This window comes from Ciconia boyciana, chromosome 1 (assembly GCF_034638445.1).
Source record: "Ciconia boyciana chromosome 1, ASM3463844v1, whole genome shotgun sequence".
NCBI classification, from domain to species: domain Eukaryota; kingdom Metazoa; phylum Chordata; class Aves; order Ciconiiformes; family Ciconiidae; genus Ciconia; species Ciconia boyciana.
In genome coordinates, this window is record NC_132934.1 from 216629065 (window position 1) to 216654156 (window position 25092).

At 40.5% G+C, this 25092-nt stretch overlaps 1 protein-coding gene across 2 annotated transcripts in view; it reads right to left on the reverse strand.

Moving 5' to 3' along the window:
- The window catches only part of ACER3 (alkaline ceramidase 3), a 68030-nt gene that overhangs the window by 27729 nt on the left and 15209 nt on the right, over positions 1 to 25092 (reverse strand). For both annotated transcript variants that reach the window (XM_072850878.1, XM_072850879.1), the window contains exons 2-3: positions 11589 to 11699; positions 3487 to 3539 (exon numbers count right to left, since the gene is read on the reverse strand). In XM_072850878.1, the coding sequence (XP_072706979.1) occupies positions 3487 to 3539; positions 11589 to 11699 (164 nt within the window). The remainder of the gene's footprint in view (positions 1 to 3486; positions 3540 to 11588; positions 11700 to 25092) is intronic.

Genomic DNA, 25092 nt, shown 5'->3' on the forward strand with positions numbered 1-25092 from the left:
TCACAAGAGAGGTGATTTCTCAAGAACAGGTACACTCAGAATTGCCATTTATTTATCATTAGAGGGGGAAAAAAATACAAATCATAGCATCATTTTCTTCTAAAACTTTTCTCATCAAAGAACATTAACAAATTTCTGCTCATATAGTTAAACTTACCTCTTCTTATGAAGGACTAAGAATCATGAAAATGCGAAAGCATACAAATGGATCAATGAAAATCCACTGCCTCTGCTTTTTAATATGTTAAGCAGACGTTAATAGTTAGGCATCTTAGAATTGTTACGCTAGGTTTGACTCTTTCCTAAGAAAAACAAGAACTGGATGCAAACAAGATTTTGATCTTTTTCATCATCACTCTGAAAGTTGTTGATAGCCATGCCTGTACAGAAATTACATTCCTACTACTGGTACAGGGTACTTCACAAGTTCACAACCATGTTTTTCTGAATAATGAGACACATTAAGAGCAATACCAGCTTGCATAAACCTTTTTATAAAGACAGCCTGATGCTGCTTGGTTTGGGAGAGTTTTTCTAACTGCACAGGCAAAAACCTTTGTTTTAGTTTTGAAGTGTCATATTGGGAAAAAAGTGATCTAGTTCTTTACAGAAGTAGAGAGGTGTATTATCCTGAGTGTGAACTATTAGTTTTTCATGGTTTTGGTCATACAAACTTCAGGAAATGTTTCGCAATATTGCTAAACAGATCTACTGACTAGCTGCTGCTGAAAGGGCAAGGTCTTGCTTCTTCACCCTGACTCCCACTGCTTCTCTCGAGTGAGGCAGTCACGCTCGTCTGACCCACGGTGAGCCAGTTCCAACAGCTGATCCAGCACACAACTAACCTTGCAGAAAAAAGGTTTAAATCCCTGAATCTGTGCATTATAGGGTCGGGGACCGCAATAGGTAGCACAAAGAAAGTATCAGGAACATAGATGGCAGCTGAAGCTAATAGGCATGTTAGGTGGCACCTTGCCATCACATTAGTTTATCTTTGCTGTGATGCCTTACAGAGGAAAAAACAGAAGCAATAGCTGAATCCAGCTTTATACTAGTAGTTATTATTTATAAGTTCAGTGATATGCTTTACCAAGTCTGATAGGAATTAGCTGCAGGATTAATTCATGCAGCTCTTTGAGAGCCCGAGTCATTTAAGGCCTCATAAAAGAAAAAGGGGGCGGGGGGGGAGAATAGGAAATACAATATGGCAAAATTTTTCACATTTGGACAGCTGATTACCCTCTTCATATGCTGGCAGCATCTCAGGGACATAATGGTAACATCAAAGAGCCTCTCAAAAAATCCGAGTTAGAATTTGCTCGCAGAAGACGATGGCTTTTGTATCCAAAGGAATTAATGGTTCCAGAAATACTGTCAACACCATGTCTGAACATGTCTGAACAATGAAGAAACATGGATTGAAGGAACCTTGGTGAGCTGATTTCGCTGGTTAAATAAGCATTTTGGATTCTTGAGGAATGCACAATCAAGCAGATTCCCATAAAAATAAGAGAAGGAGAGACATGACCGCTTCAGAAGTATTCTAAATCACAGCTTTCAAGAACAGAAGCTTTCATATTTCTCTTAATTAAGCAAGCTGAATTGACCATTTACAGTATTAAGATTGCAAAACGGAAAAAAAAAAATCTCTTCAAACAGCTATCAATGCTGACTTTTAATCATAACAAGAGATGAAGTGAACGAGAAAAGATTATTTACTGGTTGAAATGTCTCCTCTATGGCAATTCGTGAGCTAGCAATCAGAGTAATTATGGGCCACTTGCGGATTTCACTTGGCTGCCAAAATAGTAAGTGTACTTTCTCTGCCTCACACGAAGCCTTTTACACCAGTTGGAAAGATGATGTAAGACATTCCTGCTCCCCTCTCATCTGCTTTTGCCCACCCTTTACTTACCACAGTTCACAGGCCCCTTAGTTGTTCTGATGCAACACCAGAACTACATGGTAAGTAGCATCAAAGTGACTTGGATTAACATAGCCTCTACACACACACACCCACAAAAAAAAGAACCAAAAAAATCCCCACATAAGAATGTTTTAAGCCTGGATCATTTTAATGATCTGAGTTTCAGGGTGGCCTTGCTCACCTCTGCATCAGTGTAAGAAAGAGGATTTGAAACACTGGCAGGGTTAGGAACAAGCAGCTGAGGGAAGAGAGATGAAAAGGTGGAAATTCAAGGCAGTTTCACCACTGAAGAGAATATAGGTAAATCACACCTCAATTTGGGAGGGAGTGGTGAAATGGATCTAGAAATCAGCTTTTTCATGCCAAGAAAAGCACAAAATTCTTATGTGGTGGCAACAGTATGCTCCATAGAGGCTGACAGTCTCCAGCACGTGCCAGAGATATAAAACAGAGCATTATGGAGGCAAAGATCACTACGGATTGTAATTCAGTTCAAGTTTAAGACACCTAACTTTTGGTGTCCACATACACAGTGTCTCAGGTCCCATTATGATCAGTAGAAACCCAGGACTCAATTCAGTTGCCACGGCACAGGCACCTAATGCCATCTGAGATGCTCTGTCACCTCCAACACACCCACCCAAGACTGGCAGACGTGACAGGGGGGGTCTATGAGACCTGCACCTTTGTGGGATGGCAGCTGGAGGCCAGACAGAACACTCACAGGGTCTAAAATGACACTAAACACCTATATTCAGACAAATGAATATTATTCAAGTTAAGACTGCCAGTGGAGTCTGGAGAATGATTCAGCCCAGCTGACTGGCACTCTAAACTCCACTGACTGAACTGTATTTCCACTGACTACGGTGGGAGCACAGACTTCCAGCACACACTTTTAAATATAGGTTTCTTAATTTTGAACTGAATCCCACTTCACCCTGACTTTGATTCAAAGATTAATTTCCTTTATCTTCTCAGACCTAAAACAGGACAAAACTCTTTGTGTCCCTTTAGAAAATGGGAAATACCAGGACCAAATCCTTACGCCCAGTGATTTATTACAGAATGCCTTCTACTTTAGAGTAAGACTCAACTATTGCTACTCAAAAGATATTGACTTCAGTATTAATGCTATAGGTACATCTAGATAAATAGAAAACATAATAGAAAACATTAAGATGAAAAAAGGATACAATAAATAACAATAACTCTAGTCTATACTGCTTGCTATTAAGCCAAAGCTGTAGGAATTTTACAATAACAACTTGAGTAAAAAGACAGTATGATTTCCCGAAGGATAAAGTGTCTTCTACCAACGTAAGCAATTGATTATAGCTCTTATTTTAGATGCAAGCATGTATTTCTGTATATCGGTGGAAAATACCTAATGAAACAAGACCTGCGCTACTTTTTTGTTGAGAGCAGGAGTCATGTACAATGATACTTAAGGTAGATTAACTCATGTTATACGAGTTTCATCTAGTCAAGAAATGGCAGCATGACTATGTAATGAGATACACACATGAAATGATTCACAGCTACTTATCAATACTCACCTGCATTTCATACTTCAGGGTCATGTGGAAGCACCAAGATCCCAATCCCACAGCTGAAAACAAATCAAAACTATGGTTAGCATGATAGTCTACATGCAAAACTTTCATGTACATTAATTTAAATGCATGAACTTTACTGGGGAAAAAAAAAAATAGAACATCAGCATCCCTTTTCAGGGACAAACCCCCAATTTTCCACAGCCTTCTACTTTACACTTTAATCACCAGTGATGTCCTTGCCTTTTTTTTTTGTTTTTTTTTGGGGGGGAAGGTGTCCTCTTTCCCTCCTCTCAATACTGTCTCCTATGAACTGGTGTAATCTCAATGAGGATAGGAGTGGAGGGAACCCAGAATGAATGGAACAGTATCAGTCTATTTCTCTTCTTTTTTTTTCTTTTTTTAAGTACATTAAGATTTGTGTCTCAATCCATCTATACCACAAAGCATCATTCAACTGCTAGTACTCCTGAAAGCCTGTGATATTTCTGCTTATTGTCCAGTTTTAAAAGGTAAATTTTACAAGGAGCTTTTTGTCCGCTCTAGAAGCAGAAATTGCTACTAGAACTCAGAACTAGAAATTCAGGGTAAACAAACAAAACCCATGCAGTATGGATTCGTTTTGTGAAACAAGATCACCATTTCCAAGCCTTCTTCTTGGAAGCCCATGATTCTATGTAATGATTTTTATTTATTTGAAATACTTTATTTTTAAACTCTAAATTTACTTCTGAAATTAATTTATGATACATACTTTGCCTATACACAGCTTTTTCAGTTAGACAAGGACAATGTTTCCTGGAAGTTAGATTTCACTGTTTAGAGCAAAGCTGTTAGAGTATTTAATGTATCATTCATTCCTTTGAAATGTGATCAGTTAAACACTCTCATCAAGCACCAGCTCATTTTTATTTTGCACGAACAAGTCCATTATTGCTATGTCTTGTTTTCCTTCAGGAAATTATGTTTTACCTCAGACTTTAGTTTCAGAGAAAGCCAAGTAATTTGCACTCAAGCCTTGATCACTGGGTAGTGCTGCTGTGCTTTGCTGCAAGAGCATAACCTTTTCTACACACGACAGCTAGATTTCACTGATGCATAAACAGCCTTCTATCTAACAAACTGTGCATTCTGTAAAGGATTCCCAAGACAGCTGATAGAGATGTCTGGAGATGTTCTTTAGATGCTATTAGACTAGAATTGTGATTATTGCACATCCTCAATGAAATGAAATACCTAAGCATGTAACTTTACTGAAACATAAAACTCTAGTACAGCTACATTTAAAAACGTATTGCCAAATACTTTTATGTCATTAATTCTCTGTGAAAATTAAGCATGGCTGTCTAACAGAACATAAACAACCACATGCACTTCTTTAAGTTCTGATTAAATTGTTTTGCTTCTGAAAAATCTTTCCAAACAATAAGTAACAACTGTTTTTCACCTTCATCGAGATTTTAATGAGAAATTCTCATAGCCATTTTTCTATGTATACAGAATATTTTACAACTACTGCTCATTCTGAACAAAAAAACCATTAGGATCATCATTAAAACAGTACCATCCATTACCCTGGCTGTCACAGTGATTTCAGTATCTTGATGATACAAACTCTTAGAATTTGTAACAAGTATAATTTTCAAATATGGGCAAAATCATTGCATAAGAAATTTCAACTGATTTTAAATTAACAAAATATGTTGTTAGGGGTTTTGGGGGGTTTTTGGTTTTTTTGTTAATGTTATGAGGTTAATAAATCAACAATCAGCCACTGAACTCCTCCCCTTCCCCCTATATGATTAGAAGCAGTCATTTCTAGATTATTTTTCCTTTCCAATCTTTGCAAAAATCAAGAATGCTGCAGATATTATAGTGTTTCAGGTCATTAATCCCATGACTACAATTAATTTCTAAAAATAATAAAAACCCCTCTTGCTTCTGTGTAATGATTATACTCGGACCTTCTTTGATTATGAAATTTTACTATGCACTGGAGAATGATGCTTTACCTATATTGTGTAACAATAAAATAGTTATCTGAAACAAGAAAATTTTACAGGGACTCATCATATGGTCCTTCCTAAAATAAAAACCTCTACTGGAAGTGGCTGTAATACTGCTTGCTGCAATCTTGACAGAGCTCACAAACACGGTCAAGTCTGTCTGGTATTTAAGTGAATTCAGCAGATAACCCAGGATGTTACATGACTAGAAATTATATGACTAGATTATTCATCAAGATGACACTCTCCCTCTCAAGACTGCACAGACAACATTTCCTCAAACGCTATTGTGGTAACTATGCACAATAGCATTTTTTTTGAAGAGATGGTTTAAATGAAGACTAAAGAATGAAACACAATTCTTTACGTATCCCATTTATACCCGCTTATTGCGGAGGCATAACTTAAGGTACGTTTTACATTGCAGAGGGATAACTTAAAAATGTTTTACATCTAGGTATCAAATGAGCTTAAGAACCAAGTTTCTCATTTGCTACCTTTGGCATACGTTATATCTTAACACAGAATTGTGCAAAAAGTCTCATGAGTCTGTTAAAAAAGGAGGAAGAAGGAAACTGCATTAAGAGATGATGAACTGAACTGTAGCAGCTGAAGCATATGTTGTACTCTGCTTCACTAACATCACTACATAACGGGTAAACTTCAGCAGAAGGGAACTAATATCTAATACTGCACTGGGCCAAGAGCTGTGCTAGTCAGACCTGCTGTCTCGTGGCTTAATGCAGGGTTAGCGTTCAGTGCTGAAAACACTGCAAAGTAGAGAGGAAACACCTTTCACATGCCAAGGATCGCAAGGAAATCTTTATTTCCTCGCTATGCCCAGAGCATGCTACCTTTTTGTCACACTTGAAGTCTAACTTGTAAACTTACAAGGGGCTTGACATGTATTTGTCTCCAGTAAATAGGGGTTTAATGCTTAAGCTCAAACGTCTTCACAGTAGCTTCTACCTGCAGTTCTACAGGAATGCAGCTATCTTTTGATATACTTCTCATCACATAACTTCAGGATCAAGACATTTCTAAGGAATATTTACTTCACAAAAACCATTACTGCAATGAGACATTCTACCAGCCTTGTACTTTTCAAAATATGAGTGAACACGATCACTGCAATTACACCAATTTTCAATAGAAGCAACTTTCCCATACAGCCATTGACAAACGGAGCAATAGATTTGCTCCTTACCTTGTAAGCAGGGGTTACAATTTTCATTCTAGGTGTTTCCTTTTGCAAAGCAGCTTAACTCACTAAAAGCTGCATATTGGTTGGGAAGTTTTAACACCATCTGAGTCAATACCATTTCCTCTCTAACTTCTGTAACTCACTTTTCACAGATACCTCAAGTCACTCAGCATTTTCACATCAACAAACCTCTCAAGTTACAGGGTATATACATAAATTACGTATTAAGCACAAAATACACATTAAGTCACAATATTATGAGATCAGAATAGCACTTAAAAAGACTGGAAATGCAAAGTCAGGTTAGCTGCTATACGTAGACTAACATGCTTTTTTTTGTCCTGCAGCAAACACAATGCGTGGTTACTGCCAGTTGATAAAATAGTTGTGTGATGATGTAAAAGCAACGATCTGAAAACTTTACTTCATACACAGTTATTTCACTATGCTTCAACACCATCAAGGACTTCAAGGCAATATCCATGTTAGAAATAATCTGACATTATACACGAGATCCAGCTCCATATATGAACCACATAAACTCTCAGGATTTGAACCCTAGAGGGACACAAATATCCCCTACGAATTTTTCAGTAGTTTTAGGAAGAATCAGAAGTATCACAGAATCACTGATAATTAATTTTGATATAAGACTATCCATCAGCATTCAAAATTCTTATCATAAGCCTAAAGCCTTTATAGAAAAAGCAGTTTATTAGGATTTCATATATGTGGTTTGAATTTAAACTGTACAGGCACCGTATGAAAACATTCTGAAGGAAGGATGCTCCAGATGCAGACACCTTTATTTAGGTATCTACACATGAACTAGGTGTCAAAGCTTCCACTAAAGAGAATGGCATTATAAAGAGTAATTCAGCTGGCCAAATATAAGGGGATATTTTAGGATGAGCCAAATGATTCTCCAGGCTTTAGTGATTGCCATGGGAGACAGACCCCTCTGCACAGGTACACACACATGTTTAGGTGTTTGAATCTGGAGCTGAATTCCACCTATGGTTTCTTACAATGATAGAACTGAACTAAAGATAAACAACAACATACTGCATCATAAACAGTCAAAGAATGAAACAAGATGAAAAAGTAGCATTAAATGAAAAATTTTTATTGAATCACTTTGTTTTGTAATGGTTTCCCTCCACAGTGTAAGAGACGGGAGAGACCTTGGTTACTCCAAGGGTACAGCTCTACAAGTAAACTCGAGCATGGCTGGGACTGTTCCCAGACACTTTAATGCAACCGTCTGTGCTAGTGAATTGTTAGAACAGTCTGTGGCGTGAATCTGGCCTGTTCCAACTAGCACTTTCCCCAAGCAGCTCCCAGGCACAGCCCAGCAGCCAGAAGAGTCCAGGGCCTGTGCCCAGTAGGCAATTTGTATGCGGTCACCTTGTTTTGGAGGCTAAGATGAACAGACACGGGCTGTTCTACACCACTTGGCTTCAGCACTCAGGAATGTTCCCGAGCACATTTGATTTACTAACGTCGACATGGCCTAAGCACCTTCTCAACAGCTGCTAGATAAGAATAAGGAATTAACTTTGACTGAAGGGTTTCTAACAACTATTTTCACAGATACAGAATTTCACTGGAAATGAAGTTTAGTAAGTTGTTTACGGGTTCCTATGGCTATGTCTAACATAAAAAACTTTTTGCATCCTTTTTTTCCTCCACTTCAGCACAGCTTGAATGACTGAGCCCTATTAAACAGGCCAAAGAAACACAAACCAGAACAATCCTTCCAAATTTCAAGTAAAGCATCTAATAAACCATGTAACTCCATTGACTGCTTTTTCTTATCTTAGGTCCAAAACAGTTACATGCTCTCTTTTTTTAAATATATATATATATTTTTTTTTTTTAAATTGAGACCCTTCTAGAATATGAACCATTTGGAAATCATAGTTGCCCAGGACACATGAGAGAATGACATATGGTAGAACCTGATACAATATCACAGAATCATAAGGAACCATACAAAAACAACTGCTTATTCTTCAAGGTAGTGGCAGTCTGATGATTTGTTCCACCTGCTTCATGAGTTGTAACATACTAAAGTAATTGCTTAAGATTATTCTTCATAATTTACGGATTAATTAAGTTCTCTAAAGCTTAAAAATCGTATCCAGTTCCTATTGAGTTCATTGACAAAATGCCCTTTGAGCTGAAAGGCAGCAGAAATAAGGGCTGAGAACAGTGTGCTGTATCTCAAAGAACTTGCTGAAAAGTGCAACTCTGTCTCCGCACCAGTATGAACAAGAAACTTATTTGAACAGTTATTTAGAAACACCCCCCTTCTTGTCCTGCCAACTTTGGATCTTAGCATGTATGGGAAAAGAACAGTGCTTCTCTAATTCAAAATGCATTTGGTTCAAAGAGGAAATAAATGTCAACAACAGAAATTGTGGGGTATAAAGTGAAGCAGTGAACACAGCATGGTAAAACACAAAGGAACTGACAATCAGCTAAATGTCTGGAAGCATCCAAAAGAAACAGCTGATTTGGATCAAAACAATGTCTAGGAACAACACTTCTCATGTTCTCAAATGCTGATTTAATTTTAATGTCCGCTTTGACAGCTGTCTTTTAACATCTTGTAAAATCTCAGTAATGATTCAAAGTTGTTAAAACCTAACTAAAGTGCCCTCCCTTCCACCCCCATCTTCATAGCAGAATTGTTAAAGAATTTCTACTTTAACAAAACAACCCTTAGACATTACTTGCTAGTTAGAAGCTCTGCTATATGGTCTGTAATGAAGCATGGTGACTGAAGTGAAATCAGCAGTTTGTGTTAAATTCACTAACCCTTTATAGATTAAGCCTATACTTGTTTGTTACAAATTTAAGTAAGTAGAATAGAGTGAAATCTGTTAATAAATACAATTACTGTAGGGGAACGAGTTCTCTCTGGTTCTTTCTTACAAAAAGAAATGTCTGTACAACTCTATCTCCACTTCAGTACACTTCTCATTCAGTCACACACACAGAAAGAATGCCAATGTTCCTGGCACACTTCAACTATATTTAAAATTCGGTTTATCTTCTCATTTGCTGCTTTTATTCTGTAGTAGAACAAATGTTAAGAGGTTTGTGATTCCAAACAATCCTGGTCCTGTTTTTCACTGGGAAACTATAAAGCCTTCTATATTCCTTCACATCTTTCAACTGCTGTGAAACGGTCCCGTGTTACAAATATTGAAGCAAAGACAAAACAGAAGAGAAACGTTTTTGGAAGTGACATTTAATGTTAGGTTCCAACATATGAGATTAAAATCAAGTCATGCAAGCATTTATCACTTCAGACAGGAGTCAAAGGCATCCCAGTCACAGATGAGCAGAGCCCAGCTGGAACTCAGGACTGCCCTCCAGCACTGCTGTGAAATATGCAGGGTGAGCACCAAGAACAGTATAAAACTGAAGTCCGTGGTTTTTATTGTGACCAAAGACAGACTTTTTTTTTTTTAACATTCACATTAAATAGTATATGAGAAACGCCCACTCAGGGCAGTCTTGGTGTGACATTCTGACATTCTGGTCAGATAGTGGCATACTTTGTCCATCATGAAGCGTCACTGACAGAGGTGGCCACAACTGATGGTGAAGACAGTCTCAAACCACAATTTTACCTGGTTTTTGGTTTTTTGTTTGTTTGTTTGTTTCATTTGGGTTTTTTTTAGTTTAGAAAGAATAGGATACTTTGATTCAAGAGCATGCAAAGAGTCAACTTCAGCAAACACTTACACACTGTTTCTTTCCCTGTCTTTTTAAAAGGAAACACTAACCTTCAGGAATTCCTCCTACCAAACTATTTTATACTGAGGCAAAAACAATTAACTACTCAAACCCATAAAAAGCCTACAAATGGCTATTTGGAAAGCATTCACACAACATCCAAAGCTGTATGTTGTTGCTGCTTATCTTTCACACGTATCAGCAAAGCTGAAGTAACTGAAAAACCATGAAGTTGTACCTAGTATGTGTTACAGTTTAATTGGCATCAAGAATACATTTAGCATATGGATGTGCTTTTTGACAATGTTTTCTCTAAATACATAAGTATGCCAATCTTAAAAGTAAGATTTACAATTAAACCAGTCTCTTACCACTGAGGAGACTGGTTAAGATAAGTTCCTATCTCTGTGGAGGCATAGCAAACATACAAATCCTGTGAAACACAGAAATTCTATGAAATCTACTTCGAGACCCAATTGCCAAATCTAAACCATCTTCAAACATCTTCTTTTCTCATAAGGAACATGACTTCTAGTTGCATAATTAACATTTTAAAGGAAGTTGGTTCTTTTCTGGATTTTGCTATTTTAGAAAAAACAGACTGCCCTTAAGTGCGTCTATACACAAATGTCACATTGTTCTTCCACCCTTGCAAAACTTCGCAGACACGACAGCAGTTAGGTTGTTGGGTGATATATGCCGAAGAGGAACTGAAAACAAATTCAAACTCATGAAAGAATGCTTTTCCAGTTCCTTCAAGATCTTGGCCATTTCTTGTATTACTGTTCCATACAAATACCACAAAAATACTAATATAGTGTGAAACTGTTTGGAAGTAGGACACAGAAGGCATGTTCTGTAAATCATCAGAAAAGGACACAGTAAGCTAAGATGCACTGAGCAGGACTTAAAGCCAGAAAAGGATCACTTTAAAATCTCATAAAGTTGTGTAGTGAATTCTAACTTCATGTCCTTCCAACAAATACTAATTTTCTGTAAACATTAACAAGTATAACAAATTGAGGTTTATGTTTCACACATATAGTATTTGGATTTAACTACTTGGTTTATTAATATTTGGATATTGTTCATTGCACATCTGAGCTCTCTTTATAATGAAAGAGCAAATTAAGTTTTACACATACCTGTAAGACACAAATATGCAGCTAAATACCGTTTTTCAAGGCCATCTTTACAGGTCTGAATCGCACCATAGATTGGAGGTAGAATGAAAATCAGGTTACTCACTGTGTTCCCTGTAGGACAGAAACCAAAAGCAGAGATTTAGAATCGGGTACTATGCACTTTAAATAAATACAGCTGCATTCACTCATTAAAGACAGGTTCAACAGCTTTCATCCAGAAAGCTACACCTTTTCAGAAATTGTCTTCTGCCTTCACACATAATACAAAGTTAAATTTTGGTACAACACCGTTAACTACTTGAGGGCTAAGAACATTTTAACTCTTTTGTCTTTTTTCACATGTATGGATAGTAATAAAATACTCATTTAACTAAAAAGTTTGACTTACATGGTGCTTACTTTCTTGGCAGGAGGCAGAAAAATAAGGTTACCTTGATTGCACAGCTCATGAATTAAAACCCAATTCCTTAAGAGATATAAGCCCCAAATAGTTCAAGCCTGGTATCTTCAAAGAGATGTTTGTTTGTTTTTCTTTTCTTAAACCTATTCTTGGAACTCTCTCCTCCACACTCCCTTCAGATACTTTAAGGTCACCGAGTGACTCATTGTGGTTTAATCCCAGTCGGTAACTAAGCACCACACAGCCACTCGCTTATGCTCTCCCCCACGGTGAGACAGGGGAGAGGAAGTAAAACCTGTGGGTTGAGATAAGGACAGTTTAATAGGACAGCAGAGGAAGAGAAAATAATCACAGAATCATTAAGGTTGGAAAAGACCTCTAAGATCATCGAGTCCAACTGTCAACCCAACACCTCCATGCCTACTAAACCATGTCCCGAAGTGCCACATCTACACGTCTTTTGAACTCCTCCAGGAGTGGTGACTCCACCACCTCTCTGGGCAGCCTCTTCCAATGCTTGATAACCCTTTCACTAAATAAATTTTTCCTAATATCCAATCTAAACCTCCCCTGGCACATCTTGAGGCCATTTCCTCTTGTCTTATGGCTTGTTACCTGGGAGAAGAGACCGACCCCACCTCTCTGCAACCTCCTTTCAGGTAGTTGTAGAGAGCGATAAGGTCTCCCCTCAGCCTCCTTTTCTCCAGCCTAAACAACCCCAGTTCCCTCAGCCGCTCCCCATCAGCCTTGTGCTCCAGACCCTTCCCCAGCTCCGTTGCCCTTCTCTGGACACGTTCCAGCCCCTCAATGTCTCTCTTGGAGTGAGGGGCCCAACACTGAACACAGCATTCGAGGTGCGGCCTCACCAGTGCCGAGTACAGGGGCACGATCACTGCCCTAGTCCTGCTGGCCACGCTATTCCCTATACGAGCCAGGATGCTGTTGCCCTTCGTGGCCACCTGGGCACACTGCCAGCTCATGTTCAGCCGGCTGTCAACCAGCTATTATTATTATTAATAACAACAACAACGATAAAATAATATACAAAAGGCAAGTGATGAATGATGCAATTGCTCACCACCTGCTGACTGACGCCCAGCCTGTCCCCGAGCAGTGATCGCTGCCCCCCAGCCAACCCCCCCAGTTTCTATACTGAGCATGACATCATATGGTATGGAACAGCCCTTTGGCCAGTTTGGGTCAGCTGTCCTGGCTGTGCCCCCTCCCAGCTTCTTGTGCACCTGGCAGACCATGGGGAGCTGAAAAGTCCTTGACTGAGTATAAGCACTACTTAGCAACAACTAAAACATCAGTGTGCTATCACATTATTCTCATACTAAATCCAAAACACAGCACTATACCAGCTACTAGTCAGAAAATAAAAAAAAAAAAAATCTATCCCAGCCAAAACCAGGACACCATCCACCCCTTATTCTATACCATCTACATCATGCCCAGGTCCTACCCTTTCCAATGCATTCCAATTAACCACCACCACTTGCCCTGTCTTTTGATATATACACACAGATATCATTCCCTTAGTCTATGGGCAGTGCCTCTAAAGTGTCCATCGAGTTCATTTAGTCCATGACTTTGGGCTCTATCTTAACAGTCTTTCAGGGCAGGAGAGATTGTGTGTGGTGTTGGACTGTTGCATGCTGATGCCAGTTCGGGCTCCATCACCACTGCATTTTGCTCGGTTTCATCAAAGTTCATTCTTTGTTAGTCTAAGTGATTCTTACTGTAATACTGTTGATATGGCATATAGCAACCATAGTAGTGATGACATACAGTATTATATAGCAACTAACATCCTACCATTCAGTTCATTGGCTATTCTCACTCAAAATCAAATCCCCTTGAGGTACACATTGGACTTCCCCATTCTTCCACATTATCCACCAAGTGCATCCAGGTCCTTGAGCAAAAGCAATCCCATGGATGGGTTTGCCTTTGCCCAAAGCGGGAATAACCCATGTCTTCCCCAGCATATTTTTTATGTGTACTACAGGGACTTTATCCCCTTCTACAGCACATAAGAGTTTTGATTGGGCAGGGCCAGCTCGATTGGCAGATCCCCTAGTGCTGACTAACCAGGTGGCCTTTGCTAAATGTGTATCCCAGTGTTTGCCCATCCCAGCACCCGTCGCTCTCCGTGTAGTCTTTAACAGTCCACTGTATCGTTCGATTTTCCTGGAGGCTGGTGCATGATAGGGGATGTGATATACCCACTCAGTGCCGTGCTCTTTGGCCCACGTGTCTATGAGATTGTTTCGGAAACAAGTCCCGTTGTCTGACTCAATTCTTTCTGGGGTGCCATGTCACCACAGGACTTGCTTCTCAAGGCCCAGGATAGAGTTCCGGGCAGTGGCACAGGATATGTTTCCAGCCATCCAGTGGTTGCGTCCACTATTGTAAGCACATGGCGCTTACCTTGGCGGGTTTGTGGAAGTGTGATATAATCGATCTGCCAGACCTCCCCATATTTGTATTTCAGCCACTGTCTTCCATACCAGAGAGGCTTTAACCTCTTGGCTTGTTTAACTGCAGCGCATGTTTCACATTCATGGATAACCTATGCAATAGTGTCCATGGCCAAGTCCACCCCTCGATCACGAGCCCATCTATATGTTGCAGCTCTTCCTTGATGGCCTGAGGTGTCATGGGCCCACCAAGCTATAAATAATTCACCCTTATGTTGCCAGTCCAGATCCACCTGAGCCACTTCAATCTGAGCAGCCTGATCCACCCGCCGGTTGTTCTGATGTTCTTCAGTGGCCCAACCCTTGGGTACGTGAGCATCTACGTGACGTACTTTTACAACCAAGTTCTCCACCCAGGCAGCAATATCTTGCCACAATGCGGCAGCCCAGATGGGTTTGCCTCTGCACTGCCAGTTGCTCTGCTTCCATTGCTGCAACCACCCCCACAGGGCATTTGCCACCATCCATGAATCAGTATAGAGGTAAAGTACTGGCCACTTTTCTCGTTCAGCCATATCCAAAGCCAGATGGATGGCCTTCACCTCTGCAAACTGACTTGATTCATCTTCTCCTTCAGCAGTTTCTACAACTCGTATAGGACTCCATACAGCAGCCTTCCACCTCTGATGCTTTCCCACAAGATGACAGGACCCATCAGTGAACGGGGCATATTGCTTCTCATTTTCTGGCAGTTTATTATACAGTGGGGCCTCTTCAGCACATCTCTTCCTCCTCTGGCAATATTCCAAAATCTTTGCCTTCTGCCCAGTCCATGATCACTTCCAAGATTCCCGGGCGACTGGGGTTTCCTGTTCAAGCCTGTTGTGTGATCAGTGTGACCACTTCCTCCACTGATGTGTAGAGGGTCCCCTCTACACATCAGTTGCATGGTGTGTAGAAGGGACCCTCCCTTTGAACATCCAGCCCAGCACCAGCAGTCAGGGTGCCAGGAGAAGCTGTGCTTCAGGACCAACCACTTCCAAAGCAGCTCAAACCCCTTCACATGCTGCCAATATCTCTTTCTCAGTTGGAGTATAGCAGGCCTCGGATCCTCTGTATCCCCAACTCCAAAACCCTAGGGGTCAACCTCAAGTCTCCCCTGGTGCTTTCTGCCAGAGGCTCCAGGTAGGGCCATTCTCCCCGGCTGTGGTGTAGAGCACATTTATTTACATCTTGTCCTGCCCAGACTGGCCCAAGGGCTACTGCGTGAACTATCTCCCATTTAATTGGTTCAAAGATTTGTTGTTGCTCAGGGCCCCACTTGAAATCATTCTTCTTCTGGGTCACTTGATAGAGAGGGCTTACAATCAGACTGTAAGTTGGAATATGCATTCTCCAAAAATCCACAATGCCTAAGAAAGTTTGCGTTTCCTTTTGGCTAGTTGGTGGGAACACAGCTGTTATTTTGTTGATCATATCCATTGGGATCTGATGACGTCCATCTTGCCTTTTTATTCTTAAAAACTGGATCTCCTGTGCAGGGGTCCCTTGACCTTACTTTGTTTTGTGGCAAAACTGGTCTTCAGGATTTGGACTATTTTCTTCCCTTTCTCAAAACTTCTTCTGCTGTGTTGCCCCACATGATAATGTCATCAATGTATTGCAGATGTTGTGGAGCTTCACCCTGTTCCAGTGCAGTCTGGATCAGTCCACGGCAAATGGTGGGACTGTGTTTCCACCCCTGGGGCAGTCAATTCCAGGTGTACTGGACACCCCTCCAAGTGAAAGCAAACTGTGGCCTGCACTCTGCTGCCAAAGGGATTGAGAAGAATGCATTAGCGATATCAATTGTTGCATACCACTTGGCTGCCTTTGACTTCGTATTGAAGTTCTAGCATGTCCGGCATGCAGCACTCAGTGGCAGTGTGACTTTGTTCAGGCCACAACAGTCTACCGTTAGTCTCCACTCTCCATTAGACTTTCACACTGGCCATATGGGACTGTTGAAGGTGAGCGAGTCTTGCTGATCACTCCTTGGCTCTCCAGTCGACGAATCAGCTCATGGATGGGAATCAGGGAGTCTCGGTTGGTGCGATATTGCCGCCGGTGCACTGTTGTGGTAGCAATTGGCATCTGTTGTTCTTCAACCCTCAGCAACCCCACAACAGAAGGGTACTCTGAGACTGGGCTAGGTGGACAGCTCTTTAACTTCCTCCATCTCCAAGGCAGCTACACCAAAAGCCCACCGGTACCCTTTTGGGTCCTTGAAATACCCTCTCCTGAGGTAGTCTATGCCAAGGATGCATGGAGGCTCTGGGCCAGTCACAATGGGGTGCTTCTGCCACTCATTTCCAGTTAGGCTCACTTGGGCCTCCAATACAGTCAGCTGTTGGGATCCCCCTGTCACTCCAGAAATACAGATGGGTTCTGCCCCTTTATACCTTGACGGCATTAGGGTACACTGTGCACCGGGTTCTACTAGGGCCTTATACTCCTGTGGGTCTGATGTGCCAGGCCATCGAATCCACACAGTCCAGTAAACCTGGCTGGCCCTTTCCTCCACCTGGCTGGAGGCAGGGCCTGTCTAGTCCTGCTCATAGTATTTGTTACTCGCTTCTTGTAGATATGAGTCAGGAGTCCCTTCATTAAGATCAGAAGTAAGATCAGCCCTTCTGCTCTGTCTGCGGAACTGCTCACTGGAAACTGGAGCAGCAATTTTCCTGGAAGAACCCCCTTTTTGTGATTGTTTTTCCTTGAAACTCACATACCCGTGCCTCTAGGGTTGAGGTAGATTTTTCCATCCCACTTCCTCATGTCCTCTCTGTGGTCATGTTGGTAAAACCACAGGGTGGACCATGGTGTGTACCCATTATATCCTCTCTCTTGAGCAGGGGAACGCTTACTCCTAATGGCTGAGATAGTGGTTTGTACAGGTGGGGAGCAGGACATATCCTCTTTGAATTGCTGGAACTCCCGGGACAGTTTCTCAGCTAGCATGTCCGGCAGTTTCTCCACAGCCGAGATGCAGGCCCACAGGGAGGAAGAGAGACTTTCTTTGTATTGCTGGAGTTGACCAGCCAATTCATCCACTGTTGGTTCCTCTCCGTCTTTCCAGGTCATTACTGCCAATGAGTTGGCATACAATTATAGTGCGCTCTGTACAAACTTCCGCCCCATGGGTCGTGTGCACCTGACTTCATGTGGATCTTTGGATAACTGCTCGTTGTTCAGGTCACCATAAATCACCTCCAGCATGGCTAATTCCCTCAGGTACTGGATACTTCTCTCCATGGTGGTCCACTTGCCTGGGTGACATGTAACATATTCCTTGAAGGGATACCTTTCCTTCACGCCTGACAGGAGCTGCCTCCAGAGGCCGAGGGCTTGTGCCCCTTTTCCAATGGCTTTGTCAATGCCCCCTTCCCTAGAAAGGGATCCAGCTGTTTGGTTTCCTTACCCTCTAATTCCAGGCTACTGGCCCTGTTATCCCAGCATCGGATCAGCCAGGTGACAATGTGCTCACCTGGTCGACGACTGAAATACTTTTGCATATCTTGCGGCTCACTCAGGGATAGAGATTGGGTGGTTACTGTCTCATTTATGAGTTCTTCCTCTCCCTCTAAGGAAGAGGAGGAACCCTTCCACCAGCTGCTTCCTCAGGGGGAAGTGGGGAATTCTTCTTCTTCCTCCTCCTGTTCTCATGATGGCCCTGCTTTAGAATAGCCTGCCTCCTTGCTGGCAGGGCAGTATGCTTCTTCCTCCTGCTCCCTCTTAAGAGAAGCTTCTTCACCCCTTACTAAACGAGCTGACTTTGGCTTCCAAGATTTCTTCTTGTGTATGGGGGCAACTGATACCGGCATGGGTTGGTTCTCTGGTTCAGCTGCAGTGCCTGTCGCTTGGATTGGAGTAGCTGCAGTATTCTTAAATAGTTGTTTAACCCTAAGCAAGACCTGACACGCATTCAGGAGATATAGCAATAGGAACATGCCGGTTTGAACATCCCAAGGATATTCAAAATTCTCAAGAGCTATTGTAATTAGCCTGGAGAAGAAGGGGAAGATGGAGGAAGGTGTCTCCCCCACAGGTTGGCTCTCCGAGGAGAAAAAGTAAAAAGTGTAATTATTAAGAGTTTCCAATAGATGGCTCCCGAAGTACAGAGGTGATGGCAATACTGAGTACAAATACCAGATTGGTCTCACGACCAATAGTTTTATCATACCATAAGCCAGTGTTACACAGTACAGCAAAGCAACAACCTTAATCCACCTCCCGGAGGTGATAACACATGAATACTGATAAACAGTATATACGGCAAGTAAGGTGTTACAAAACACAACTCTGAGAAGAAATACAACAACTTTGAGAGCAAATAAATCAACATTGTGACCAGTGACTACTAAACTAATATTATGACTGCTTATAACAAATTTGTTTTAATATGCCCTGGTCAGATCTGTTATCTCAACCCTTCGAGCCCCACGTTGGGTGCCAAGAAGGACTGTCATGGTTTAAACCCAGCCAGCAACTAAGCACCACACAGCTGCTTGCTCACCACCCTCGCCATCTCACTAGGATGGGGGAGAGAATCGGGGAAAAAAATAAGTAAAACCCATAGGTTGAGATAAAGACAGTTTAATAGGACAGCAAAGGAAGAGAAAATAATAATAGTAATAACAATAATAATGATAAAAGAATATACAAAACAAGTGATGCACAATGCAATTGCTCACCACCTGCTGAATGATGCCCAGTCCGTCCCCAAGCAGCGATGGCTGCCTCCCAACCAACGCCCCCCAGTTTCTATACTGAGCATGACATCATATGGTATGGAACAGCCCTTTGGCCAGTTTGGCTATGCCCCCTCCCAGCTTCTTGTGCACCTGGCAGAGCATGGGAAGCTGAAAAGCCCTTGACCAGTGTAAGCACTGCTTAGCAACAAGTAAAACATCAGCGTGTGATCAACATTATTCTCATCCTAAATCCAAAGCACAGCACTGTACCAGCTACTAGGAAGAAAATTAACTCTACCCCAGCCGAAACCAGGACACTTGTTCCCAGATGAAACCAGTTCAATCTTTACTATTAGCATGCTAGTCACTGCGCACACACAGAGCAAGCCAGATGGGATGCTACATCACAGATCACAACGTAAGACCAAAGCCTGGAAGAGGGTATGATAAAGAACAGCAAAAAGTCAGAAGTCACTACTGATCAGCATGATAGGCAACTGTCAAAGCATATCAAAAGCCTGAACTTCAGCAAGACACCACTGCTCTCCACCCCTCCAGCTGAAGCTGGGATGCAACGCAAAGAAATGACACGTGTTGCAGAGATCAGAGAAAGCAAGAACAAGCCAAGAGCCCAGCTCTCATACCAGGGGGTATGACAACTCTTCCAGCACTGGGGAAGAGGAAGGAACCTTTCATTTTGTTTTCTTTAAGACTACTCTCCCAGTCTGATTTAGATCTTTTTTTTCAAACTGTCCCGGCCTATGCAAAAGTACAATGAAATATTGAGAAGTTTAAGTTAAGTATAAGGAAATGGTACATTTCTCAGCAGAAGGGATGCAGATTCAGCTTTTTAGCTTAACCACAAATCATAATTTTGAGAATAAAGGTTATGTAATGGGAATAAAATGACATGCAATTTGGGAAAAAGAGCAAAGCTATTAAAAAAGGCAGAATGTTGCTTACATAAATTAAACTGCACACTTTCACATGCCATCAGTTAAATATATACAAAATTGAAATGCTAATTTCCAAATATCTCCATGAAAAGTACAATGTATGAGGCTATGGAGAGGCCAAAAAACACCCCCTATTTCTGGCTTTTTTATTCAGCAGAAAATCTCAGAAGGGTTTCACTTTCTGAAACAAAGAACAAGAGTGAGCAGGCCATGTCTGAATCACTCCCCTAATTCAAGCACCTATTTTTCAGGAGTCCTACTTCCTAAGATCCATCCCAAAGAACCATCCCAAAGAAAAGTGAAAACTACCGAACTATGATAATACAACCCCAAAGTATTACAGCACCTCTGGGCACAAAATCCTGTATCTTACAGGTTTACAGAAAATTCAAACCCAAGTGGAAAAAAGGTTATTTTAGAACAGAGGAAGCAGAAGTGTACCTAGTTAACTTTAACAAGTTAGCTCTTCTCAATTCTCACAAAGTAGATTCAAATCTCAGTTTGAGACAGTCTTCTCAACCAGATAAAAAAAGTTACATCTGATTTTTATCAGACCTTCTTTAAATCACTTCCTTATTCATTTAACGTCATCTCCTGCACAACCATGAATTCCACCAAGTTATAACAAGCAAAACTGATGTGCCAGAGATCTTACACTTCTAGACAGCTCTGTAGTAAGTTCCTCCATGTAAAAGAAGCCCAGCTGAAATCAAAACAGCTCTGCAAAACCATACAAGTTTATACCAATATAAAAGGGCTTTTTCAGGCTTAAAATATTTGGGGAATCATTAACCTTTTACCACATTCCCACAGTGCTGCAATGGGGAGTGATTCACCTTCAGTGGAGACCAGGTTTGGGAGAAATCCCCTAAAACTCAGAATTGTGTGGTATACTGACCATTACCACATCCTCCCACGAATCATGCAAAGATGTTGTCCAGCTTCAAAAAGTAGAGTAAAGGCTATGTAGTCTGGATAGTGAATCTTCCACTTTCTAAAGCAGTTCTCAACTGTGTCCATTTTCAAGAGAAGTTATTAGACATTATATAAATACCACTGTTCAAGATCACTTCGTTAAGAAACTGTCAAAAACCTGGCAAATATTCAAATATGAAAATGCTGAACAAAAGAAATACCATTATGTTTATCCATAACTAGGAAGGCACGTGACTTTAGAAGAGAGTTGCAGTAGGGTAACAAATTTCAGATGGATCTAAGAGTGCAGAAAAGAGATTCTTCTGTAGGAAAGCAAAGGTTTCAACATTTCCTGTAAAGCTATAATTATGTTAAATTATTGAAAGTTTACAAGTGTTTAATCTAGGACCATCCTGCTGAGAGAGGAAATACCATAGACCTAATCTAGCTGTAAATTCCTGCCACTCCTCTGCACTTCTTGGCCCACATTATTCAGAACATTTATAGCATGGATTAGCCAAGCCTATTTGCAAAACATACTTATTGAAAGTTGTGTAAATTTTTTAAAAAGGGAAATGGGGGCGGGGGAGCAATGAAGTCCTCTGGCATGCTGCTAGCAAAATTGCTTCTTCCAAGAACAAAAACTGCAAGGCCTCTTTCAAACCCAAGGTCCCTAGGAGTGCGTATTTCATAAAAGTCTAGCTAGTTGTTACAGGATTATCCCCACACAGAATAGCTTATAAATTAATTAAAAGGGATTTTTACTAATTCCATCAAAAAACGGCAGTGGGATATGCACAGAGATTAGCAAACAATACCAAGAAAGAAGAAAAAGGTGACACAACCACAGACACGTAACTCAAGTTAATTAACAAACAAGGAAGTGAAAGAAGTTTTGAAGGAAATAGATATGGAAGTTGAAAATGGGGAAAGTGTTAAACTGTCAAGAAACCTAATCTTTTTCACCCAATTTTCTTTTTTTAAAAAAGGAACTAAATAATGCAGTAGACCTCCTTGGAAAAAACAGAGATTGGAGAATTCGCAACTAAGGCACGAGGCAGAAAGCATGCAAAATAATTAAAGAAAAGATTATTGGTTATGCCTGTAAGAAATATAGTATATCAGAAATTAGGTGAATGCACGTGGATGGACCTGGGCTTAACTCTGTACAGCATTCTTATATTTCAGTACTGGATTCCTTGAATACTGGTCCAGGGAGTGATCTAATTTTTCTTTAGTGACCAAAGACTGATTCTCAGCATTTTCTCTTCGGTATGTCTGTCAACAGAAAGGAGGACTATATTATCAGAGGAAGAAATGAATGAACTCACAGACTGAAATGACAGGAATGGGATTAAATATGATGGCTAAGAACATGCCTTTCAACACGAATATGAATCCTTATTCCAAATGTAGGATTAATCTATTTGAAGAGGCAGAAAACTGAATTAAGATCGCATGGTGACTGACCATAAGCCATCCCTGTAGGCACCAAACCCCCTAAATTTATTTCCAGTAGAGGCAGGGAAAGTCTTCATGCAAGCCAACAGTAGAATACACTGTTCTCTAGTTATCGATAAAATAAAAGAGAAAGCACATCAGGTGCAGAGAAGCATCACTCAGATGGGAGTGATGAATGGGAGCTTACAACATCAGAAGGGACAAAAATTGCTTAGCTCACCTACGCTAACAAAACAACGGCTGGATGGACTAAAACTGCGCTCTGTAAATACACCATGGGTAAATGCCAAGGACAAAAGGGAGCTATTTGAACTAAAGGATAATACTGCCAAAAGAATAAATAGATATAAACTAACCCTAAATAAATGCGGGCTAGAATTAAGAGGAAAGCTTCCTACTGAAGAGGAGGTATTTACAACTGCTTCCCAACAGAAATGGGCAGCATGGTGAACCTACCTGCTTTCAGGGTGAAGCTCAGTAAGCTCAAAAGCCAGATTACATGATGTGGTGGCCTCTCACAGTAGTAAAACAGGCAATGTCCACAAAGACTATACATGGTACTAGGTAAAGTGCTAAATTAATGTCTAATCCTGATAAATGCAGACTGTGTGACTGACCTTACAAATTTTCATAAAAGTCTTTCAAGACTGTTTTAATGCAAACCATTGTTTCAAAATACTGTTTTATTCATTGAGAGAATGCCATACGGTACCAGAACAAAATCAAATTTATGCAAAACATCATTTCAACAGGAAATGGGAAGGACAGCTGTATGAGCGTTAAACCACATCTGCACCCTGGTCTACAAATACAACAGCAAAACCTGACAAGTCTTTTTTACGATGCATGTACATTCAGAGTCATCTTCAGGTCCTAAAAAATATGCACGTTATCCTAAATGCACAAAGATCCATACAAAGACCAACCACCTCAAAGACAAAAAATATAAACTTAAAGCGAAAATACTATTTATAGGAAAACATGGGCATAATACACTGCTTACTGTTATAGAGACAGCTTGGTACAGTTCGAAAGTACACAAATTTGAAGGACCTTACTTCATAAAGTTTCCATTTCCCCAAATATGTAGTTAATTCCACATTAGAAAGTCATTGCTACAATAAATTGGGATGAGGAGTCAAAAGGATAAAACAAGTGAAGTTGTAAATAAGTCAAGTTGTAATAGAACGTGGTCATAAAGAAATAATATGCAGGATGTAAAAACATCAGGAACACAGCACTGAGAGTTAGAATATAGGTGATGTTTTCAGTGAGGGAGGAAAAGTTCTATTATAAAAAAGAAGCAAAAATTATCACCTTCAGCTTTTGACAAGGTGACCAATCTGATTTACACAGTATTAAGAGATGCTTTCTCCTGTGTTTGTACACAGAATGACTGCAGGATTTACCGACTGTAAGGATCTTTCCAAATGTTAAAATGCTCTTTGTCTGTCAAACAAATGAAGACTTTTCACTCTACTATGATTTCTACAAGACTCAAACCCAATAAAAATAGATGTTACCCTCAGAGAGCAAAGAACAAAATTTTTGCAGTTAAAACAGTTGACTATACATAAAAAGCTCATTTAAAATCAGAACTAACAAACACGACATTCATTACAGGCTTTCAGCCTCCCCTTAAGGGCAACTGCACCTCACTGTGAAACAGGAGAAAGGAGAGTGGCTGCTATTTTCTAAAATAGATACTTCAGTTGCAATAAAGTCAAAGTGTCCCTTTAAGTAAAACAAACAAGCAAACAAGCAAGAAAGCAAACAAACAAGACTTTGAGGCTGAAAACATCCATTTCATTGTCTGGATATCGTGGTGCTCTGCACAGTCAATTTGGTGCACTTCCTGGATCACGTAGCTTTTTCTTTTTCCATCATTGCACAAAGAAAATAAGAATAATTATAAAAAACAGTCTCTCAGATGGCATCATGCAGAACTTGAATTATCCTTCTAGCTGCTTTCACATATAAGGAACTCTATCTCATGGCTTTTGTTTCTGGAATCATCCCAAGGAGCTCTGGTGCAAACCACAGCTCATTATTAGAGGGTTTACCAAATTTAAAGAAATTGCGAAGCAACATAATTCAGGCACATTTGAGAGCATAACCATGTACTACTAGGTACCCTCTCTCCTAAAGAAATATTTTTCTCTTGAAAGAATCTCTAGGGATATGAAACCGAAGATGAAACCAACACACACAGAGAATAACAGCAAAAGGCAGGCATAAAAAGGGTAGCCCTGTGGCCCAGCAGCAGCCGACAAGGTGAAACAATGAAAGACAAAAAGATGTTTGGAAATTAGATTTGAACTGGAGAAGTAGGTAGCCTAACGCTTAAAGACTGAGGAGGAATCTAGAGTATTTCCTTATAAGAATAAGAAACTCATTCAAATCTAATATGGGAGTCCTTGCTAAGATACAAGTACTTCATAGCTCACTGACCACTGCATTCTAAGTGTCAACAGAGGAATTAATTTGAATAAAATCCAACAAGTTTCCATACAGTATATACTATATATTGTCAGTCAATAATAACTAAACCAGAGCCCAGAGGAGGTCTGTATCACTGACATTTCAAAATACAGGCATTTCATGACTGTTCAGAAGACC